Below are 20403 nucleotides of genomic sequence, written 5' to 3' on the forward strand. Positions count from 1 at the left end.
TGTAACAGCTGCATTAGTAACTGCTTTATAAGGAAGAACATACAACTTAAATATTATTCTCTGTGCTAAATATAAAATTATGTTTTGTGATATTTGTATTCCTTGATATGTAACCTGAATACATGGCACTTGGCAAATCTGTATGGCAAGGAAATTCTCTTTCAAAACCAGTACTTCTTTTTCTGCCTAATGTATGACATGATCTTTATAGACAAGGTCACTTTGCTTTGAAAGATTTGTTTAACAAGGGATTCTCTTGTCTCATTTTCCACTATTGTTCATGTGTCTAAGAGTATTCCAAGATAACACAAAAAGCGTTCCTGTAATGCACTTCTATTTCCATGTTTTTCTGGTATTTTAAAAGATGAAAATAACTGTTTCCATGCGCTGCTGAAGCACAGTGGATCCAACAAATAAGGGAGACCTTGAGAGTGTGTGGAAAGGAGTGTTCTCCTGATACATGCTTTTTCTTTTAGGGAGAGAGCAATGAATAAAACAGTCTGACTTGTAGACATTTCATACTTGGACTTTTCTTCCTGAAGGAGAGTATATCAAAGCTTCCAAAGATGCTGCAACCCTACTGCCTCTGTAGTTGCTGTGGACAAGATACACTGGTACTCAAAAGCTATTCTACCCTACTTGTCACGCTTTTATAGTAGCCAGCCTAGTTACTTGAACTAAACACTGAAGAATTGTGTACTTTTTAAGTGGACTGGACAGAATGTGTTCTCATCTTAGAAGTCCTACTGTGCAAACTCTATATTTTTTAAGTGTAAGTAGCATGTTTTTGCTGTTCAGCAGGAATTTCAGGCAACCTTTGAAATATATAGCCAATCAGTTTTTGTTCCAGATGTCGCTTTTGTGCCAATTTTCTAACTAATGGATGTCATTTGTTAACTAGGCCCGTTTAGCTTTATATTGAAGGATAATGAAAACACATCTTTTTTTCTCATCCCCTTAATTTAATGGACACAATTTAGAATCTTACTGAACGAGAAAAGACAAAATTTAATGGAAACTAGAGGAGTTTTAGGTTTTTTTGGGGGGGGGGCTCTTTAAAGCTTGTATTTGTAAGAAACGACTGTGGTTTGAGTTCTATTATGGAAAAAGAAAATTATAAGAGCTGTTGGTTTGGACACATCTGTATATACTGTACTGCAGAGTATTGACAATTACTAGAAAGAAGTATTGATACAGTAAGTAAATATGTGTTAAGATAAAGGTGATTGGGAGTAGTCAGCATGGATTCACAGAGGGGGAATCATGCTTAACCAGCTGGATAGCCTGTTATGATGGAATGACTGGCTGGGTAGATGAGGGGAGAGCAGTGGATGTTGTCTACTTTGACTTCAGCAAGGCTTTTGACACTGTTTCCCATAATGTCGTCACTGACAAACTGATAAAGTACAAACTAGATAAATGGACAGGGAGGTGGACTGAAAACTGCCTGAACTGCTGGGCTCAAAAGGTTGTGCTCAGCAGTGCAAAGCCTAACTGGAGGCCAGTCACTAGCAGTGTGCCCAGGGATTGATACTGGGTCCAGTACTGTTTAACATCTTCATTAATGACCTAGACAGTAGGACCAAGTGCACTGTCAGCAAGTTTGCAGACAATGCAAAACTGGGGGGAGTGGTGGACACACCAGATGGTTGTGCTGCCGTTCAGAGGGACCTCAGCTAGCTGGAGAAATGGGCCAACAGGAACCTCATGAAGTTCAATAAAGGCAAGAGAGAGCTACTCTTGCATGGAGAGCAGCTTTGTAGAGAAGGACCTGGGGCTCCTGGTGGACAACAAGTTGAACAAGGACCAGCGATGCGTTCTTGGGGCAAAGAAGGCCAATGGTATCCTGGGTTGCATTAGGAAGAGTGTTGCCAGGAGGTTGAGGGAGGTGATCCTTCCCCTCTCCTCAGCCCCGGTGAGGCCGCACCTGGAGTGCTGGATCCAGTGCTGGGCTCCCCAGTACAAGAGAGACACGGGCAAACTGGAGTGAGTCCAGTGAAGGGCCACAAAGACAATTAAGGGATTGCAGCATCTGTCATGTGTGGAAAGGCTGAAAGAGCTGGGATTCTTCAGCCTAGAGAAGAGAAGACTGAGGGGGGATCTTATCAATGCGATAAGTATCTGAAGGGAGGGAGAAAGGAGGATGAGGCCAGACACTCTTCAGTGGTGCCCAGTGACAGGATGAGAGGCAACAGGCACAAACTGAAACACAGGAATTTCTGTCTGAACATGAGGAAAAACTTTTTTATTGTGAGGGTGACTGAGCACTGGAACAGGTTGCCCAGAGAGGCTGTGGAATCTCCATCCTTGGAGATATTCAGAAGCCATCTGGATAGGGTCCTGGACTACCTGCTCTTGTTGACCCTGTCTGAGCAGGGCGTTGGACTAGAAGATCTCTGAAGGTCCCTTCCAAGCTCAACTGTTCTGTGATCCTGTGAGCTGTATTGTATATTGTAGCATTAAATCATATATACGTGTTATTACTTGCATGTGGAATGTCTTCAGGATTCAATCTTAAAGACTCTGTGAACTCTCATCTTCATGTTTTCTTTGGAAAATAATAAATTAAAGTACCTCCACCCCAAATATAGGTGTTAACTACTGTTTTCTGCTATGGAACAGGAAATGGCCCATTTGCCCTCATGAAATCTCTTCTAGCCTACCTTTTATGGAACTTTAAATCTGAACTTCTAATTTAGCCTTCAATGTTTGTCACTACATAAATACAATTTTTACACGTATCACTGAAATGAAACATATTTTACTCATTTCCATATGCAGTCATTGTCTCAGTATTGACTACCACTGATTAGTAAGAAGACACATTCTTATAGCTCCTTATTGTCAAATTTTAGTTTAATGGTGTTGAGAACTAGAAGCTTCTTATTAGATTTGACAGAGTGCTACATTAATTGTTGTTGGAGTTTGGGTTGATTTATTTGGAGTTTTTCTGAGCATTCTTTAGTATCGCAAAGATCAGTACATTAGCAATCAAAGTGCAGAATGTTTACTTTGTGTAGGAATCAGTACTATAGACATATATCAACATGTACATTTCCTGTAAAAGATCGCCTCACTCAGAAAGGATTCAACATGAGAAGCATCTTTTGATATTCACTTTCTGTGGAACATCCTATATTTTAATTTAAAATGTTTCGGAAGACAGTGAAAAGTAATCAAAGAGTGTGTTTTAAATAATTGTAATAGAGTTTTGAAATACAGCCTAGCACTTTTAACAGCATTCCAGGAAAAATATTCGGTTATAGATTGGAAAAATTTTGAAAATGATAAAGATTTAGAAAACTAAAGAGTGGACATTTAATTTTCTGTGTTCCAAAATGAAATTATATCTATTAAGCCAAATTATCCCCTTTGGAGGGAATACCGTCCTGTGGGTAATATGGGACTAGGAGTCTGAAGATCTGGGACCTCATTCTTGGTTATTCCAGTGAAGATGAGCAATTCTATGAGGAATAATATATGTCAGCATGGTGCTGGTGTGAGCCTCCTGGATTCTGTTTGTACAGCTTTGTTCTGTGATAGTGCGTAAATTATGATTTTCTTTATGTCCCACTTGCTAACCCCTCAGAAGGAAACAGATTACCACAGAGATTTATCAGGTGAGAATAATAATAATATTTATCTAGCTCCCCTAGGTATTGTGGAGTGTTGATATGATACTCTTAGGGATTTTAGAAGGATGGCAATGTAATATTAGTGTTTGTATGCTCAGTCTATTAAAATTGATTGCTATAAAATGATCTCTGTGCAAAAGTTATGTATAATTCATGACAATAAGAAAGATGAAAGAAACGAAGCAGCTTCAGGATAGAGGCTAAACTGTGGGCTTGAAGCTGCCCTTGAAGACAGGGAGGTCATTGTGACTGCATTTTTGCCGTGGGTCTTTAGTGATTTGAATAAGAGAAATGAGGCATATTGCGGCAGCATGCACAGGGACTACTATGGAAAGAAGTTTAAGAGGAGTCACTGGAAAAGACTTGTGAGGAAACAAGAATAAGAAAAGTATTTTTGGCAGCTGCACTTAAATGGATTAAAATTTTTGCTATAGAGTGAAGCAGCTTAGATGTAAGGGGAAAAATACATCCATTAAAACAGAAAATGCTTGGAACCCACGAAGTATTTTGGCCATGCAGGCACATTTTCCAAACCTATGGGCAGAAAAAAGCTACAAGACTTGATGAAGTCTGGATATGTAATAAAGAAAAAGATATGGCACACGTGATTGACCCTCAGTTTTCTGATCCTCATGGACAAGCAGTCCGTGGAGAGGTGTTAAAATAGAAGTGGCTTAAGAAGCAGACATGAAAGTTATTTTAGTTTTGGTCTTGATCATGCTTAGTTTGAGCTGGCAATGGTTTGTCCAAGATGAAGTGTCAGAAAGCCATTCAGATATGCAGAGGTGGAGTGTGATCATTTGGGTACAAAGAGCAGTTATGAATATGTGTCATCAGGACTGGAGTGATTGCTGAAGTTTTCTAAATGGAGAAAGTCACCCAAGGATAGGGAAAGAGCTGGTCAGCTTTTTTCTTGAGAGCTGGCCAAAAAAATGAGTCTTCAAGTCACAAAGTTTGAGTGTTTTAAGACTTCGTGTATGTTTGATTTCTTTTAGACCCAACCAAGAAAAGAATCTGAATGGTCAGACTCTATGTCATGTCTTATAAAGAAACTGGAACAACTGAATTTAGATATTGAAGAAGCTCTGAGTGCTGGCTCTTCTCCCTCCAGTACTCCTTCTGCCAAAAGGCACAAGCAACGGGTAAGAATGTGTGTCGTATGATGCATTTTCTAACATTTAGCTATCAGATGCTCATAAAGTAAAGGTTTTCAGATCTGGATGTGTTTCTGGATAGGATAAGGAACTCCAGTTATAAAGATGAAATAAATTACAGTTTTGACTCAGTAATAATGAAATCTCATGAGCTGCTTGAACTCCTCCTGCAGGCCAAATGAACAGATATGTCGTAGGATCAGACTGCAAGTGTTCTGTCAACATGAGCTAAGTTCATAAAATACCCTTTTTAGAGGGGAATTTGGATCCAGGTGATTGCATTTGATACAGTTCGTCAATATAGAATATTGTGAATATGAAGTTCTGGTGTTAGCCTATTTGCACTTGTAGTATTTATTTAAAGGTGTAACAGCAAGAGAGACTATGTATCTTCATTAAGACTTGAATTAATATTTGGTTTTGTTTTATATGAATAATTGATTTACAGTATTCATATATTTAAGAATATTTTTTGATAGCTGGTGTCAAAAGTTGATGACATGCAATTTCCCAAGTTTTTTTTTGAGGGCAAATAGGCCTGGGAAGCAATAATATAATTTCAGTAATTTTGGAATAGACATGTTTTTTTATAGAAGCAAGTAACTGGAGAGGGAACAGTATGGGGTTAGGGGAACGGTTAGGGGTGTTTGTTCTCTGCTTTAGTCTATGATTAAAGTCAATTCTGAAGATAGAGTTACTTAGAATTGCAGCTGGAATGCTGGTGCTAGCTTGAAGTTCCTGGAAACTGAGTTTACTTGAATGCTTTTGCTGTCTCTGGTGTTTCAAGGCTGGTGCATTTTGTAAAAGTAAGTTTTTTAAGTACATGTCTGTGTGCATCACAACATAGATGTTCGTGTCTGTCAGGCTGGAGAGTTGAGTTTCTTGCATCTCTGGGTGCTGCACTTCTGCTGTATCCGTTTCATATTCTGCAGTGAGAATGTAAGCAACAGAGTAGCCATAACCATCCCTTATTTCTTTCTTACTGTGCATGTCAGCAAGTCAGAACCAGCTCTGTCCAACTGAATTCTTTTTTATCATTCACTTTGTCTTTACTTGTCTGTCTATTAATGGACAGTGATTTGTGTTCTTGTAGGAAACTGCTCAATGTCATCTGTCAAAGCACAATGGCAATGTAGCTGGCTTTTCTGCCTGAAAGTGAAGTTTAAGCCATCAGAGTTCAAGCACTTCCCACTGTGAGGCAGTCTGATTTTGCTAACTAGTGATCCTAACACCTGTCATTTTATGCCTGTGCCTATTATAAGGCAAAAGCCATGGTTTTGATAGGCATCATTCCTTTTCTATGTAGACCTAAACATCATAGGACACTGGACTTAAATTCGTGGCTGGAGCATTCAATGAAAGACATTTGACATTCAGACAGTGAAAAACAAGTCCAAATAGTCAATGCATTCAAATACCTTTGATACATAACATCAACATCAAAAGTGGTGCATAGAAAACACCAATACCAGCATCCCAGATGCTTACTATTCTATGACAGAAGCCCAGTTGCAAGACTCATGTCTTGAGTATAGAAGCTAGGTCTTCAGGCTCAGCCTATTTCCAGGGATAAGTCTCCCCAAAAAGCCTGTGCTAGTAATACAAAGCTGGTCATGGTTAACACGTTGATAAAACTCACCTCCAAGCCAGTCTCACTGGTCTTGGCACCATTTTTTTTCTTATCAATATTCGCTTCTGCTCAGATGAATCCAGACAGATTCCAAGGATATTTCTAATATCAGTGCTGAAATCACCATTTTTCTCGATATGATGTTTGAGGAATTACACTCCTCTTTCTCTTCATCGAGTCACACCTTCTTCCCCCTTTGAAGCAGCAGAACTTTTTTTGTTTTAATTGTCTATGGACAGGCAAATATCAAGTAAATCAGCCCACATTCTTACTGTGGTCTTATCTGATAGACTGAAAAAGCCCTTCAGACATCCAAGAGCCAGTTTCACTACAAGAGATGGAGAGGTCATGTACCACAAAGGTTTTCCTGACCAGATCAGCCAGATCAGGCCGAGAGGGTCAGGAACAATCTGTTGTGCAGCTGATGAAAGGACAGCATTTGCTGTCTCATGCAAAGGTGTTTGTAATCAAGCCATTTCTGAGCAAGGGAATCATCTGCCCTAATGCAAACATTTAAGAATTTGTAGTTTCAAAATGAGTTGAGCTTAGTCTTCCTGTATAGGCAAAGAAGAGAAATAGATCCTCTTAAATCTTCCATTAATTTAGTCTGAAGAAGCAGACTTTGTAAATCTCAAAGTGACAGTTGCGGTGAAAAAAAATGAACAAACTGTTGTTTTCATACAAGTTGTATGAGTAATTTATCTTTTATTGATTCATCCCATTTGGTCCATATTTCTTAATATAGCTTGTAATTTGTTCCACACACATCCAGTGTTTTATCCTTGTCACCCACACTGAAACTCGAATGGAAAGATCAATCTCAGACATATGTTTACTAGTAAATGTGTAAATTTGCCATCTATAAAATGATGCACCACTTATGGGTTCTTCATATGTTTTTATCCATAAACTGGGTATTGAAGCAAGAAGTTATGAATGAAAAGCCATTTGGGGAAAAGTGCTCACAGATGCAAGGCCAAAGTCACAGATCCAAAGTTTCAGAACTAGGTGACTGTATTATATAAGTGGCAGCCTGTTTGCTGGAGCTGCTGCTCTGAAAATTGGTCTCTTGAGGGTGTGGGCAATTTTTAACAGATGACACAGTGCTATTGTGGCAGATGCTGTGTCTCAAGAATATACCTATAATTTAATCACTGGCTTCAGACAGTCTATTTTCTAGTGAAGGGTTTTTCATCTGTTAATTGAAGTAACTTTTTGATACTTTATTATTATTTATATTTTTCTGTTGTGGAGATATTTTTCATTAATAATACTCTATTGAATAAAAATGTTGCAGAAAAAAATTAAATACTTGTTAGTTAATGAAAATAGATGATTGGGTGAATTAATTTCATGGAAGTTATTAGGTAAGAGTAGGGGTCTAGTGGTATTTTGGGGAACAAATTTAAGGTGTTTTCTAAATCATTCATCAACTTAAAATAAGCTGTTAAGAGGTTTAATTTGCCTTGGCCTCTCTTTACATCTGTGTAAGCTGCAAATTACAGCTGGTCAATATTTTGTTCGGAAATAGCATTGGGCAGTAGCACTGGGTGACTGACTCAGTATCTGGTCCAGTAAAGATATCAGAAAAAAATTATCCATCATCTGTATTTTTTTCTGAAACATTCTCATCAATGCCATAAATACATGCTATAAATACAGCAAGCTGGGCTATCTGCATGCACTAACAGAGCAAATTTGCTAGTTTTGAAAAACTGCAATTAGTAGTACAACTCCTCAAAAACCTGTTCATTTCCTATGAAAAAAATCTTTCTTAGCAAGAAAGGTAGTTTATAAATGAAATAACAACAATTAAAAAGCCTTTTGGTAAACAGCGTGTTTCACTATTGTTTAATATATCTTCCTAGTTTCCATTTAATGTCTAATAATCAGTGTTAATATAGAAAAAACAGCAGATCTGAAGATGAGAATGGCTTTTTTAAGTTTTTTAGTCCTTAATCATTCATGAATAGTAACATAGAAATCCTGTTTGATTATAAATACCCTGTCTGATATTAGAGATAATTTTCATAGAACAAAACTTTGTCTTTAACTTACACATCCTCTTAATTCTTTCGAAATAGCATGTTACCTTCAGATTTCTTTGGGCCACATGCTGATTCTTTTGTTTGCTTTCCATTGCCTCCTCTTTTTACAGTCCTAGGAATATACTAACTAGGAACTAGGCAGTTACTGTTATAGACCAGCAGCAAATTTTTCCTCTTGTGAAGGGGAGCAGCCAGAAAATGGGCTGATTTTGATTGATGGTACAGTACATCTTGGGACTGCTCTGCAGTGCACCCCCAATCCTGGTTCTCTGGTTGTGCCCAGCATGGATCCTGCTGGATTGCACCACAACTTTCTCCTTGCTCATACACCTGCTTGTTCTTTCGAAGAAAACCAAGATACATGGGGTAGTGTTGTGCAGCTGGTCTCTTCCTGGCATTAAATTCAGTGTGACCTGGTGCATACGGTGACCAGAATTGGGACATGTATTTTTTAAAAAATTGTGTGGGAAGGGAGCAATTGAGTAAGATTTCCCCTGGTTTGGGGCACAAGGAAAACTGGATTTGGAATGTTCAGAGTCTGTAATTGGAAACTGAGAGTTTGCTGTATCTCTATTTAAATTAGATAAAGAATATGAAATAAAGTCAAAATACATTTTTAAATAATTTGAATAAAAACACTTCTCTTTCTGAAGTAGAGGAGATTCAGTTTCTTGATATTGAAGAGGATATACTACTATTTAATAGTACTCCAGTTGTGTACACTAACTGTTAAGGAAGCCATTTTACAAAATATCTGGATGTCTGATTTAGCAAAATGTAAAAAAAAGATGCAGATGTTTTTAAGAAAAAGATTGAGGCCAAATGTTTACTTTACATCAGAAAAAAAGCATTTAAAAAGATAAAGATAAAATTCCAATGTTTTTATCATGCTGTTCACATTAAAAAAATATTTATGACTTGCCTTTATTTACAGGGTTTTTAAAATTCTTTTACAGTGCCCTGTTCAAGTGGAGACTGGCTTTTATGGAGCTCATCAAGGAAAGGGATCTTGGAAAAATAGAAGAGCAGGCTACCAGGATCTAGATTGTTCATCTTGCCCAGTGTCCACTGGAGCACGACCGAAAACTGATGTGAGTAGCTACTCCACATCTACAACATACTCAGACTTGACCAGTAACCTCAGAATTTACTGTCTATCATTAAAATCATTTCTGTGTTTCTTTCAAGTCATTTGTTCTGCAAATACTGCAGTGCGTGGAGGAGTTCTGAATACAAAATGGGTACAGATAAAAGGTCAGTCTTCAGTAAGACTCGAGGGCAGTGGGATTCATCTAATCTGATTTCCGATACCTCTAATGTAGACTGCTACATCTGAGTCACTTGGACTCCCTGGAAAGAAATAGGCATGCCTAAAGAATACTTCATCTCATCTGGAAGTTGCATGAGGTGGATCCCATGCAGACATCATAGAGCCACTACTGCATCTTTTTTTTCATTGATTATTTTAGAATTAGAGTCTTTAGATTTCTAATTTGACTGTTGGTTAGGCCCAGATTCTAATTCCACCCTAAATTCTTTTCAAGTGGAAAAGCAAGCAAGTGGGGCATGATGTCCAGAAGCCATGCTGACACTTCCCAATGAGCCTGCATTACTATCCATGTGTTTATTCTGTTCTTAATCATACTTTCTAGAAATTTTCTGTCATGGAGATCAGTCCTGCTCATGTCTTTACCACAAATTGCTTCAGAGTCATTTTCAAATATTGGCATCACATATGCCACCCTCTATTCCTTTGATACCAAAGCCAATAGATTTTAGCAATAATTACACATTATGTTAATAGCTCAGCAATTCTTTTTCTCCTAATGAGGTACTTATTTCAAGTTATCTATGCAATTTTGGTTAAAGCAAAATCTATTAAATTAAAGGCATCTTTAAAACTGTCACATTGGCCAGCTACTACAGAATGATGTGCGTGCTACCATGCAAATTCTGTATTTCGTTAAATGAGCCTAATCCTCTTCACTGAAATGGAAATTTGAAGGTGGAATCCACTTGCTTACTAATTGTCCTCCCACTAGGCCACCTTTCCTTAGAAAATAATTAAACAAAAATATTTTTTAATTCTGCAAAAGTAAATTATTTGAACAAACAATTTAATAAAACAACAAATAAAATAAAACAAGTTATTAGAACAAATGTTTGAAGTTGTTCTAATTAGAATAGATAGTAGAATTCAGTAAAAAATAAGATGTTTGACTGAACTTTTTTTACCTCAGCCAAATGTTCAGGTATGTACAAGCATCTTCGCTTAACTGCCTCCCCACTAATATTTTGTAAATATTTTGAAGTGATGTTGCAGTAATACTGTTGTTTGGCTAGAAATGTGTGAGAGAGAAGGCAGAAAAATAATATTTTTAAGATTGCTTTTCTTTTCTAAATTCTATATTTCTCTGTTAGTTGAATTTCAGGAAATACTAATATAGTAAATACCAGTCCCATAAATCTTCATCAGTACAGTCCATGTATTGTATCCAACATTCTTGTAACAGCAGTGTAACACAGAACGCACTACTACTGTTTAGGGTACAGTCTAGTCTGAAAACCTACTGAAGGCACACAGGTTTTTTAAAAATTAACAATCTTTTGGGGAATTGGCTAGTGCTGTAAATCAGGCATAAATATTGAAACTTGGTTTTGCAGATTTTTTGCAGGCTAATATGAATAATGGCATATCTAGATCCAGGTAGTCCTTCTGCATGTTTCTGTCACGTCTCTCTAATAATTGAGTTTTTACCTCTTGTTACTTAGGATACGAACTTTTCCTTGTTTTTGAAAAAGGGCACACCAAAGTTACTGTTATTACAATGAAAGGGATCGATCCAAATGACAAAAGGCCTAATTCCTTTTGTGTCACACTAGGTTTGCATCCGTTTAACTCCCGCAACCTCAGTGGTATAATATGTATCTTCGGAGTGACGCAAAGATAAATCAGACCCATTGGGTGTTGGTGCATTAGTTTCTCTTCTCTTCCAATTTTTGGATGAGTCATGAGGTCAGGAAGAGTTTATCTGTTTCAGCTCAGTCCCCAGGTACTCATACACCCAGGCATTTACAACACCAAATTCTCCACAATTTGTCATGATTAGCAAACTTTGCCCAAGAGACCAATGTTAGAATTAGCAGGGATGCTGTAATTCAGGAATAATATGCACAGAATTATGCAGGACACAGTTGTTCAATTCTCAGTGTAAGGCAGGATGTTAACTGCCTGCTTTCATGGATGGCAGCTATGCTGACAGCCTAACAGATGCAGTGAAAGTGGCTCTGGCAAATTTACATCGCAGTGGGTATTCTGTTTATCTGCCTTTAAAAGATTACTCAAATTTATTACAGCAATTTGACAGAATAATACTGCAAATATGTTTTTAGGGCAATGTTGTGTCATTCACGCATCCTCCTGCAAACAAGCTGTTCCATTGAAACATTTTGTGGAAGCTAGAGAAGACTTACCTGAATCTATCATGAGGATATTTAATATAATACACTAAAAATGCAGGCAAGGAGTTACTGTGGAAAACACTTCTTGTGAGGCACTGAAGGGAATAACAGCAAGTTTCATGTGACAAATGCAGATATCACAAGTCCATGTCTACAACATCCAGACTATAGTCAGTGGAGAGAGAGAGGCACTTCAACAGCAGGATCTGTCTCATCCTGAAGTAGTCACCTAAACCTAGGTCACCCAGTTCAAGTGCTTTATGGCCTGAAAGTGCTGATTTTTGTTATTTGAGTATTCAAAGAGCCTGGAGTGACTGGCTGAGAGGTAGGTGCTCAAAGCTAGGTGAGATAAATCCCTCCCATGGTGTGTAAGTTACGATCTCGTGTTTGATGGAAAGTGCCTGCCTCCTTATCTGTGGTAACTCTGCTTTTATGTTTTCTATTTAAGTACAGCTGATTAGCATAGTTTTGATTTCTCCTGCTTTAGTTCCTCAAATAGCTTGAGTAGATGAAACTTGGAGAGTTAAAATTAATGTTTTTATAGCTTTTGGGCTTTTTTTAACCTGAATTCTGGTTCAGTGCTTAGCCACATGAATATGTATGCTGGTGCAAGAGAGGGAAAGAGTGGCTAGAGATGAGAGGGTGAATTGCTTCTCTCAGCATCAGTGACAGCTTACGTTAGCTTAAACTGTTTGTAGAGTTGTAGCTTAACTGTTAACTGTTAGCCACTTCATTCAGAAAATGGCAAGCAAAATAGTGCCTTTTAACCCACATGACTGAAAAGTGTTTGTGATTCTTTTAAGAAGATATTGATCATTCATTTTTACTGAGAAATGCTAGTCGATGCTATAAACACTGTTTCAGAGCTTAGATCAGGGGTTCCAGAGACATCTGATATCTTTTGACATTGTTTAGAAATATATAACTAATAATACTATAATCCAGTTCTATAGCAGTCATTATCTCACTGTAGGCAATGTGATGCTTGCCTGACCCTCTGACATTGTTTGATGACAGAGAAATTCAAAAGTAAAAACACCCAAAGGAAAAGCAAAATCATTGTGTTTCTCATGCATTGTGTGTTCCGTGTTGCTGCCCCTGGACCAGCAGAGATCAGAAATTATTCCATTAGTGAGTGTGGGTGACAAGCGTTTTATGAGATAGCTGACAACATCCAATGCAGAAGTGAAGTTATATTGTGACAACTGATAACAGTTTGCATTTTTACTAGCACAATTTTGCAATTTGAGGATCATAAATGTATTTACAAACCTCAGGCTAATCCTCCATTTCCCCGTGAAATATGTAAGAATATTCTTCATTTTACATCCAAGATTAGGAGATAACTGTATATAACCTGGCTCTGAAATATGTTTCCCACTCTATCATTTCTGGACATAGTCATAAATATATCAGTTCATAGTACAATTTACAGTGTCAGTTATGTCCATTATCTAGTAGGGTGTGTTTCTGTAGGTGAAGATTAGGCAGATCATGCTTTACTCTGACCTTGCCCTACATTGAAAAAGTTAATAGTAAAGTGCTGAGAAGGCTTGTGCAACCTCTGGGCACGCTTAAAGATTTCTTACTTCTGCAAACACTCTGCCCATTCTGTTGTGGCTGGTTTTCAGCCACTTTGTATGCCCCATGAAGTGAAAGGAAGCTGAAACATGAAGCCTAGACCAGAGCGAGGAAGACAAAGGGTTTTTGGTGCTCCGATGTGTGCTTGAAGACATAGTTATCTGGCTTTGATGGAGTTAAGGATTTCTGCCCATGCTTTAGCCAAATGTGCACGTACAAGTAGCATAGCTCATGCAGATGAGAGATGCAGAAATCTTCATGGAAATCAAGTCCTAATTGGCTTTCTAAAAGTCACGCTGGTTGGTTACAGCATGTTCAAGAGCAGAACTTATACTCCAACCTGGGCCTGTGTTTTTTGCTACAAGGCCATCCTTCCTCATAAAGAACACTGGCTAACTCCAGTTGTTTCCCTTCTTGCAAAAAACAAATTTCAAACTATTTGTTGTTAGTCATATGGATTGTTTTACTATCTGTCCTTACTGTTGAGATTAATGAGGTTAACAAATTAGCTCTCTGAAATTCCAGTATAGAAGCAAATGGTCTGCAACTTTGTTTTTGCAGAATTTTTCTTCTTGCTATTGGTAAATAATATGACCTGTATCCCACTGGGACAGAGGCATGGTGACATAGTCAAGTAAAGCAACCCACGCTGCTTCCAGCCATACCCCCTTATGGTGGTTTCTCACATCTGAATAGGCTGATTGTATTTCCATTTTCTCCCTGGTCTACCCACGCTGTGAGGAGATTACAGTTATTGTCAAGGAGCACTCCAGACTTGCAGACATTTCTGAGAAGGTCAAATGTTCCTGATAGACAGAAGTCTTCCTTAAGGTGATCTAGTTTCTTGGTATAGAAGAATTTGATGTCCCAGGAAAAGCTTGTACTAGCTCTAGGAAAAAAACAAGCAGCCTAATAGGGAATCTAGAACAAACAACTTCCTTACAGTACACATTTCCACCTTTAATATAGTGACCTATATATTCTGGTATTAATAAATAATATTCCAAGCTTTCTCATCTGCTTTTTTACCAAGACATTTTACAGTACTCTGCCAGAAGTCCCCTCTCAACAGGGAGTATTTGCAAAAGTAAGAGTGCAGCAAAACCCCTTCACTTCTCCCTTTTGTCTTTATTCTCTCCTCCCATCAGCCATCAGTTCCTTCACAAAACTGTCTGTGAACCAGACAACATGTCCTTACACATTACACTGAAGTCCTGATGCCATGACAAGTGCCTGAGAACTGGGGCAGGGGTGGCATAGTAACTTTGCTCAATATAAATTTTTGTAAATAAATAGATAAACTTTCAAAAAATTGTGAAAGGAAACCTAGCAGATTAAAATTTCATCTAATACATTTTCTAAACAATTCTAAATTCTGTGTGAAGCTCTGTCTTCCCATTCCTTCAGGTCACCTTCATTTAAACAGGTAGTTTCCTGAAGAGAAAGTTCAAATGTTCACAGAAAAAAAAACCAAGATTGAGACATCAATGAAAATAGAATTGAGCTTTTTGAATAAGGAAGATGTAAACATACCAAAATGCTAAACTTTAGATATATCTCACTGAACAGATAGAGTATCTGAGTAGCGTTTGCAGGACTGATGCCAGCGGTGGTTTGCCTCAGGAGTTCACTGCAGATGGTGGCAGAACAAGACCCTTAGTTAGAAAAGGTATGTGAACAGTATAAAATTATTGTGTTTAACAGCATTAGCCAATGGCAGACTGTCTCATTACATATTTTTATTTCAATTCATTACATATTTTTATTCTTTTATTTCCTGAGATTACAAGAATGAAAGAAGTCACAGGACCAGTTTGGAAGCTACTGCCTTTTCATTTAAAAAAATGGTATATTGCGCAGTAGGTCCCTTTTAATAATGCTTTTAAATTTTAAAATGGATCTTGGCTTTACAGTGTTTATGTGTAATAGTAATAAATGCTCTCATATTATTTTTAAATGTCTTTTGACATTTAATATGTCCAATATCTAAGGATTGTTACTTGTTATTTTTATTGCAGCTTCACCTTGATTTTTGCTTTTGCAGTAATCTAATTTGAATTAAATGAGGTTGATTTGTTTGAAGTTTACTTTCTTTTGTGTTTTTGAAAAGACCACATCTTGTTTGATGAGACTCTTGAAACGTTAGTGTGAGTTCCAAGTAAATAAGACATGTTGGATCATTCTGATTATTTAGGAACAAATTCTGGCATGTTTCAGAACTGGCTTAAAAGTATTTACTGAATAATTTGTTTGGTGAATGTCACAACATTCCTTAAATATTTTACATAAATTTTTTCTTAATTATTTACTCAATTCCAGTTTTTACTAACAAAAAATGTCATTGAAGTCACCTGAAGACAATAATCCTAATGTAGCTATATAGCAATTAGTATTACCTTGAACTTTTGCGGTTAAATCACTCAATCTGTGAGAATATATACTTAATTTTAAATTACATTAACAATATCCATTTCACACACTTTTTTTGTATCAGATTCATCATTTTCATTTCATTTTCATAAGGATTATATGGAGGCAGGGGACATGTTTTATGTATTTTTTTTAAAATACACACTGAATTATCTGTGTGAGAAAGTAAAGAGAGCTTCTTTATACATAAAAAAACTGAGAAATAATTTCATGATAATTTATTCTTAGGTGGATATGGGCAAGATCATTTACATGCACTTTTTGTGTAAAATATAAAGCAAAACGGAAGTTTCCAACTCATTTTGAAGTAGAGTTCATTTGATATAGTACAAAAGGTGTATAAAGTCCAAATCTGTTTTTGACGAGGCTAAAATTGGTTATTTTTATTGCTTTGCATTAGATGACTGTTTATGCAGTTCAGAGTGATAATGTGTTTTTATGTTGTAAGAAAAGCTTTGAAAGAATGAGCGACTGAGGGAAGCATTGTGAAATGGAGGTGACCTGCCTCTGCAAGGGCAGCCAGCAGTCTTACCAGTGACTGTAACAGCAGCAGAGCAGCTGTGCTTGGTGGTGGTTTCACCAGCATCCCATGAGCAGAGACTGCCTGTGAAATACACTGAGTCAGTGCTTTTCTGAGCCAGCCTAGTCCCAGTCCCGTACTAACTCTCGTAGGCTCACCTGGTGAGATTTGCCATCTAAGTCCAGCCTCAGTGATAGATCGAGAGCTGCGGACAGGCATGGTTTCATTAATAAAGGCATCCCAAATTAAGCCTACATATCATATTGCATGCTTTCTAGACATACTTAGCATATGTAAGCTGAAATACCTAATACTCTAGAATTACATTTATTGTTATGTTAATTTTCAGATCTTCTGATCTTTTCTATATGCAAAAACTGTTTAATCACTGAATCACAGAACAGTTGAGATTAGAAGAGATCTCTGGAGATGATCTAGTCCAATCCCCCTGCCCAAAGGAGGGTCAGCTAGAGCAGGTTCTTCTGGACATTGTCCAGCCAGGTTTTGAATAGCCCCAAAGATGGAAATGCCACAACCTCTGTAGGCAACCTGTTCAAGTGTTTGACTGCCATCCTTGTCAAAAAGTTTTTTATTACCTTTAAAATGAATTTACTGTATTTCCATTTGCACCCATTGCCTCTTGTGCTTTCACTGGAAAACACTGAGAAGAATCTGGCTCTGTCTTCTTTACTCCCCCTCCTTCAGCCCAGCAGTTCAGGCAGTTTTCAGTCCACCTCTCTGTCCGTTTATCTGGTTTGTACTTTATTAGTTTGTCAGTGAGGACATTATGGGAAACAGTGTCAAAAGCCTTACTGAAGTCAAAGTAGACAACATCCACCGCTCTCCCCTCATCTACCCAGCCAGTCATTCCATCATAGCAGGCTATCTGGTTGGTTAAGCATGATTCCCCCTCTGTAAATCCATGCTGACTGCTCCCGATCACCTTCTTGTCCTTCACGTGCTTGGAAATGACATCCAGCATTAGCTGCTTCACCACTTTCACAGCTCCCTCTTGAAATTAGGAGTGGCATTTGCTTTCTTTCAGTCATCAGAAAGGTCTCCTGATTGCAGCGAGCTTTCAAAGCAGAGCAGCCTCACAATATACAACATACAACATGAGCTAGCTCTCTCAGCACTTGCGGTGCATTTGGTCAGGTCCCATGGACTTGTATATGTCCAGCTTGTATACATGTTCCCTGCCTTTATAAGGATGAGGCTTCCTTGCTCTGTTAATGCAAGGTACAAGTACTCTTCACTGTTATTTTTTGTGTTGTATTTCTGGTAACACTGACTGTTCACATGAATCCAACAACATTTCATAATAATGCAGTAGTATTAATGATAGATACTAAAATTGCTGAGTTACATTTCAGCTTTAGTACACAGCCTCAGAAATGCATTGCTTTTCAAGGCCAGACCGAAATCAGACTCTCTGTCAGTAGATGCAAGCTGTCAGATAAGAATCTCTATGAACCCAAACAAGAGGAGATCAGGAACCATACAAATAAATAATACTATACATATGCAAAAACACATAACCTTATTTCCTTATAGATAACTATACACTCAATGAAGTGCAAAAGGGAAACAATTTATCTCCCTTTTCATCTTTTCATATTTTATGTGAGTAGCTGGGCTTGTGCTTTTAGATGCCAAATGTTGTTTATTTAATTGGATGACAGTACAATTTTCTGGAGTGTTTTGCAGCAGTCACAAAAAAGAACAGGTTACGGAGTACACCGGCTCCCCTGAGTGAGATTGGAAGGTGTGTGCTGCACTGGGCCCTAACAGACTGTCTGTTGTATTTTTATTTGTGGGTTTTGCTGAACACAGTTTTCTGCTGGGAGGTATGTACAATCATACTATATCTATCTTATTTGTCTAACTGTCAGTTTTCTGCTTACTGTCTTTCTGGTCCTATATTTGTTACAACATGGAAAAAATGAGTGAAAATATTCTATGTATATAGTTTTTTCAAAGTCATTTCTCTTACAATGTAGCTATTAATCATTTCACTATCTTGGCCCCTATTTGGGGACTTTTTCACTCTTATTCAGGCAGGATTCTCTCAGCTGCTTATCATGTTGATCAAACTGCACACAGAACTGACTTGAATCCTTTGACTTTTACAATAGTTGTTGTTCACAACAAGAGAAAAGTGGAGAGATTTAAAAATTGCCAGAGATGTATAATTAAAAATGTGTCCTGCCTGGACTGCAGAAGTGCTTGTCTGGTGGCTAGGAGCTTGGGTACAGTCGGACCTCTAGTCCCACTTATGCAGCAGTGCAAAGGTCTCTCATAACACGAGCTTCCCGGCTCTTTGTACTCTTGAGAGCTTTTAGGCTGTTCTCTCCTGTTTCCCACGCTAGAGAAGAAGGGACTTCTATCTGTAACAGACCAGAGGCAGAGGCCAGCACAATGCATAGGGAGAGCATTTTTTTATGCAAATGAATATAGCAAAGTGTGCATCCCATCTCTAACAGAGATAATCCTCTCAAGGTGCAACTTTCTCTTGTGCTTCTGTTGGGAGGAGGTATCTTTGCCTAACTGCCACCCCTTCATCCTAGGATATCTCACAGTACGGAAGCAGGATTATGCAGCCCTTTGTGTAAGTGATGCATGCCAAAGCTAGTAGGGGCAGGAAGGCACAGGATTCTGCTCGACGTGAGCAGCTTTTTACAGCAGCACTTTTTTTTTCCCATAAGTGTACCCTATCATTTCCCAGGATTTTTCTTACTAGTTCCTGTAACCCTTCCTCCTTCTTTTTCACACACACACAAAAACAAAAAAAAAGGAAAAGAAAAAGAAAAAATATCTGTTTTACTTCAGTTTTTTAACTAACTCTGTACCTACATAGTTGGCTGTATGTTTCTGGCAGCTGGTCCACCAGGCACTGCTGCCTCACTGAACTGCCTTTAAATAGGTTCTCCAGAGGCCTCTGCGGTGCTTCAGCTGTTTTAGAGAGGGATCAGTGCTATGCAGGACTCCCAGTGGCAATACTCCAAGTGTGTGCTGCAGTGCATCACAGGGTCCTGACCTCTCCATCATCCATCCTGAGTAGGTCCTGCCTAGAGGAAGCTGTAGTTTCCTTTGAGCTCATGTGTCTGCCCCATGGAAATCAGGCAGTATGAAGCAGTGGTCCTCGCCTGAGTCTCCTGTTGATAGAAAGTCAGGAAGCACATCCAGAACCAGATGATGGGCAGGACTTCTAGGCCCTACGCTTTAGATGTAGTGTGAGAGCCCAGCTCCTTGGCAGGCTCCATCGTTCTTCTCATGGAGCTCCAGATGCTCCCAGCTCCTCAGCTGGCATCAGCTGAGAGCTGGTCTCTATGGTCAGGAGACTTACATACAGAATAGAGATGGCTCAAGTTACTGCACCAACTAGCTCATTGACTAGAGACTGCTGCTAAGGCTCCCGAAGGGGCAGCTTAGCAAACCCAAGCATGGAGCATATAGGTCTGAGAATACAAAGTGAGTGTGTGTGTGGGGGGGGGGGGGGGGGGGTTCAGAATGACATTTCTGAAAGAAAAAAAATTAAGCAAAACAGAAAGTCGTTTCCAATAAAATACATAGCAAGAACTAGAAAGTCGATTGATACTTTCTCTGATATTTCCATTTTCCCATTCATGTTTGTACAGAAGGCAGTTTTTCCTGTTTTGGGCAGGAAGGAGTTCAGAGGTGGAAGCCTTGCTACTGTCATCACCTGGTGTACACATAGGAAAATGGATAAAAGTTTCAGAAAGGAAGTTCTCTCCTATCATTTCTTGGTGTATGGAGGGAACTACAACTTCAGAAAAACTGGTTGTGGAAGGTTCCTATCAAGCTACTGTTAAGATGCCATTTTGGTAAATTCCCAGAACTGAACACTGAGTGATAAAGTAGTAATTTTGAAATGAACTGCTAGTCATTAGATGAGGCCTGCTGATAATCCACAGTAAGAGAA

General features: G+C 38.3%; 1 protein-coding gene across 3 annotated transcripts in view; it reads left to right on the forward strand.

The window, feature by feature from the left end:
* STARD13 (StAR related lipid transfer domain containing 13) overlaps window positions 1-20403 on the forward strand; it is a 305503-nt gene that overhangs the window by 74413 nt on the left and 210687 nt on the right. For 2 of the 3 annotated variants that reach the window (XM_064504938.1, XM_064504939.1), the window contains exons 3-4: window positions 4631-4777; window positions 9424-9558. In XM_064504938.1, the coding sequence (XP_064361008.1) occupies window positions 4631-4777; window positions 9424-9558 (282 nt within the window). The remainder of the gene's footprint in view (window positions 1-4630; window positions 4778-9423; window positions 9559-20403) is intronic. The other variant, XM_064504940.1, reaches the window with a different exon arrangement.

The sequence above is a fragment of the Dromaius novaehollandiae genome, chromosome 1 (genome assembly GCF_036370855.1).
Source record: "Dromaius novaehollandiae isolate bDroNov1 chromosome 1, bDroNov1.hap1, whole genome shotgun sequence".
Lineage (NCBI taxonomy): Eukaryota > Metazoa > Chordata > Aves > Casuariiformes > Dromaiidae > Dromaius > Dromaius novaehollandiae.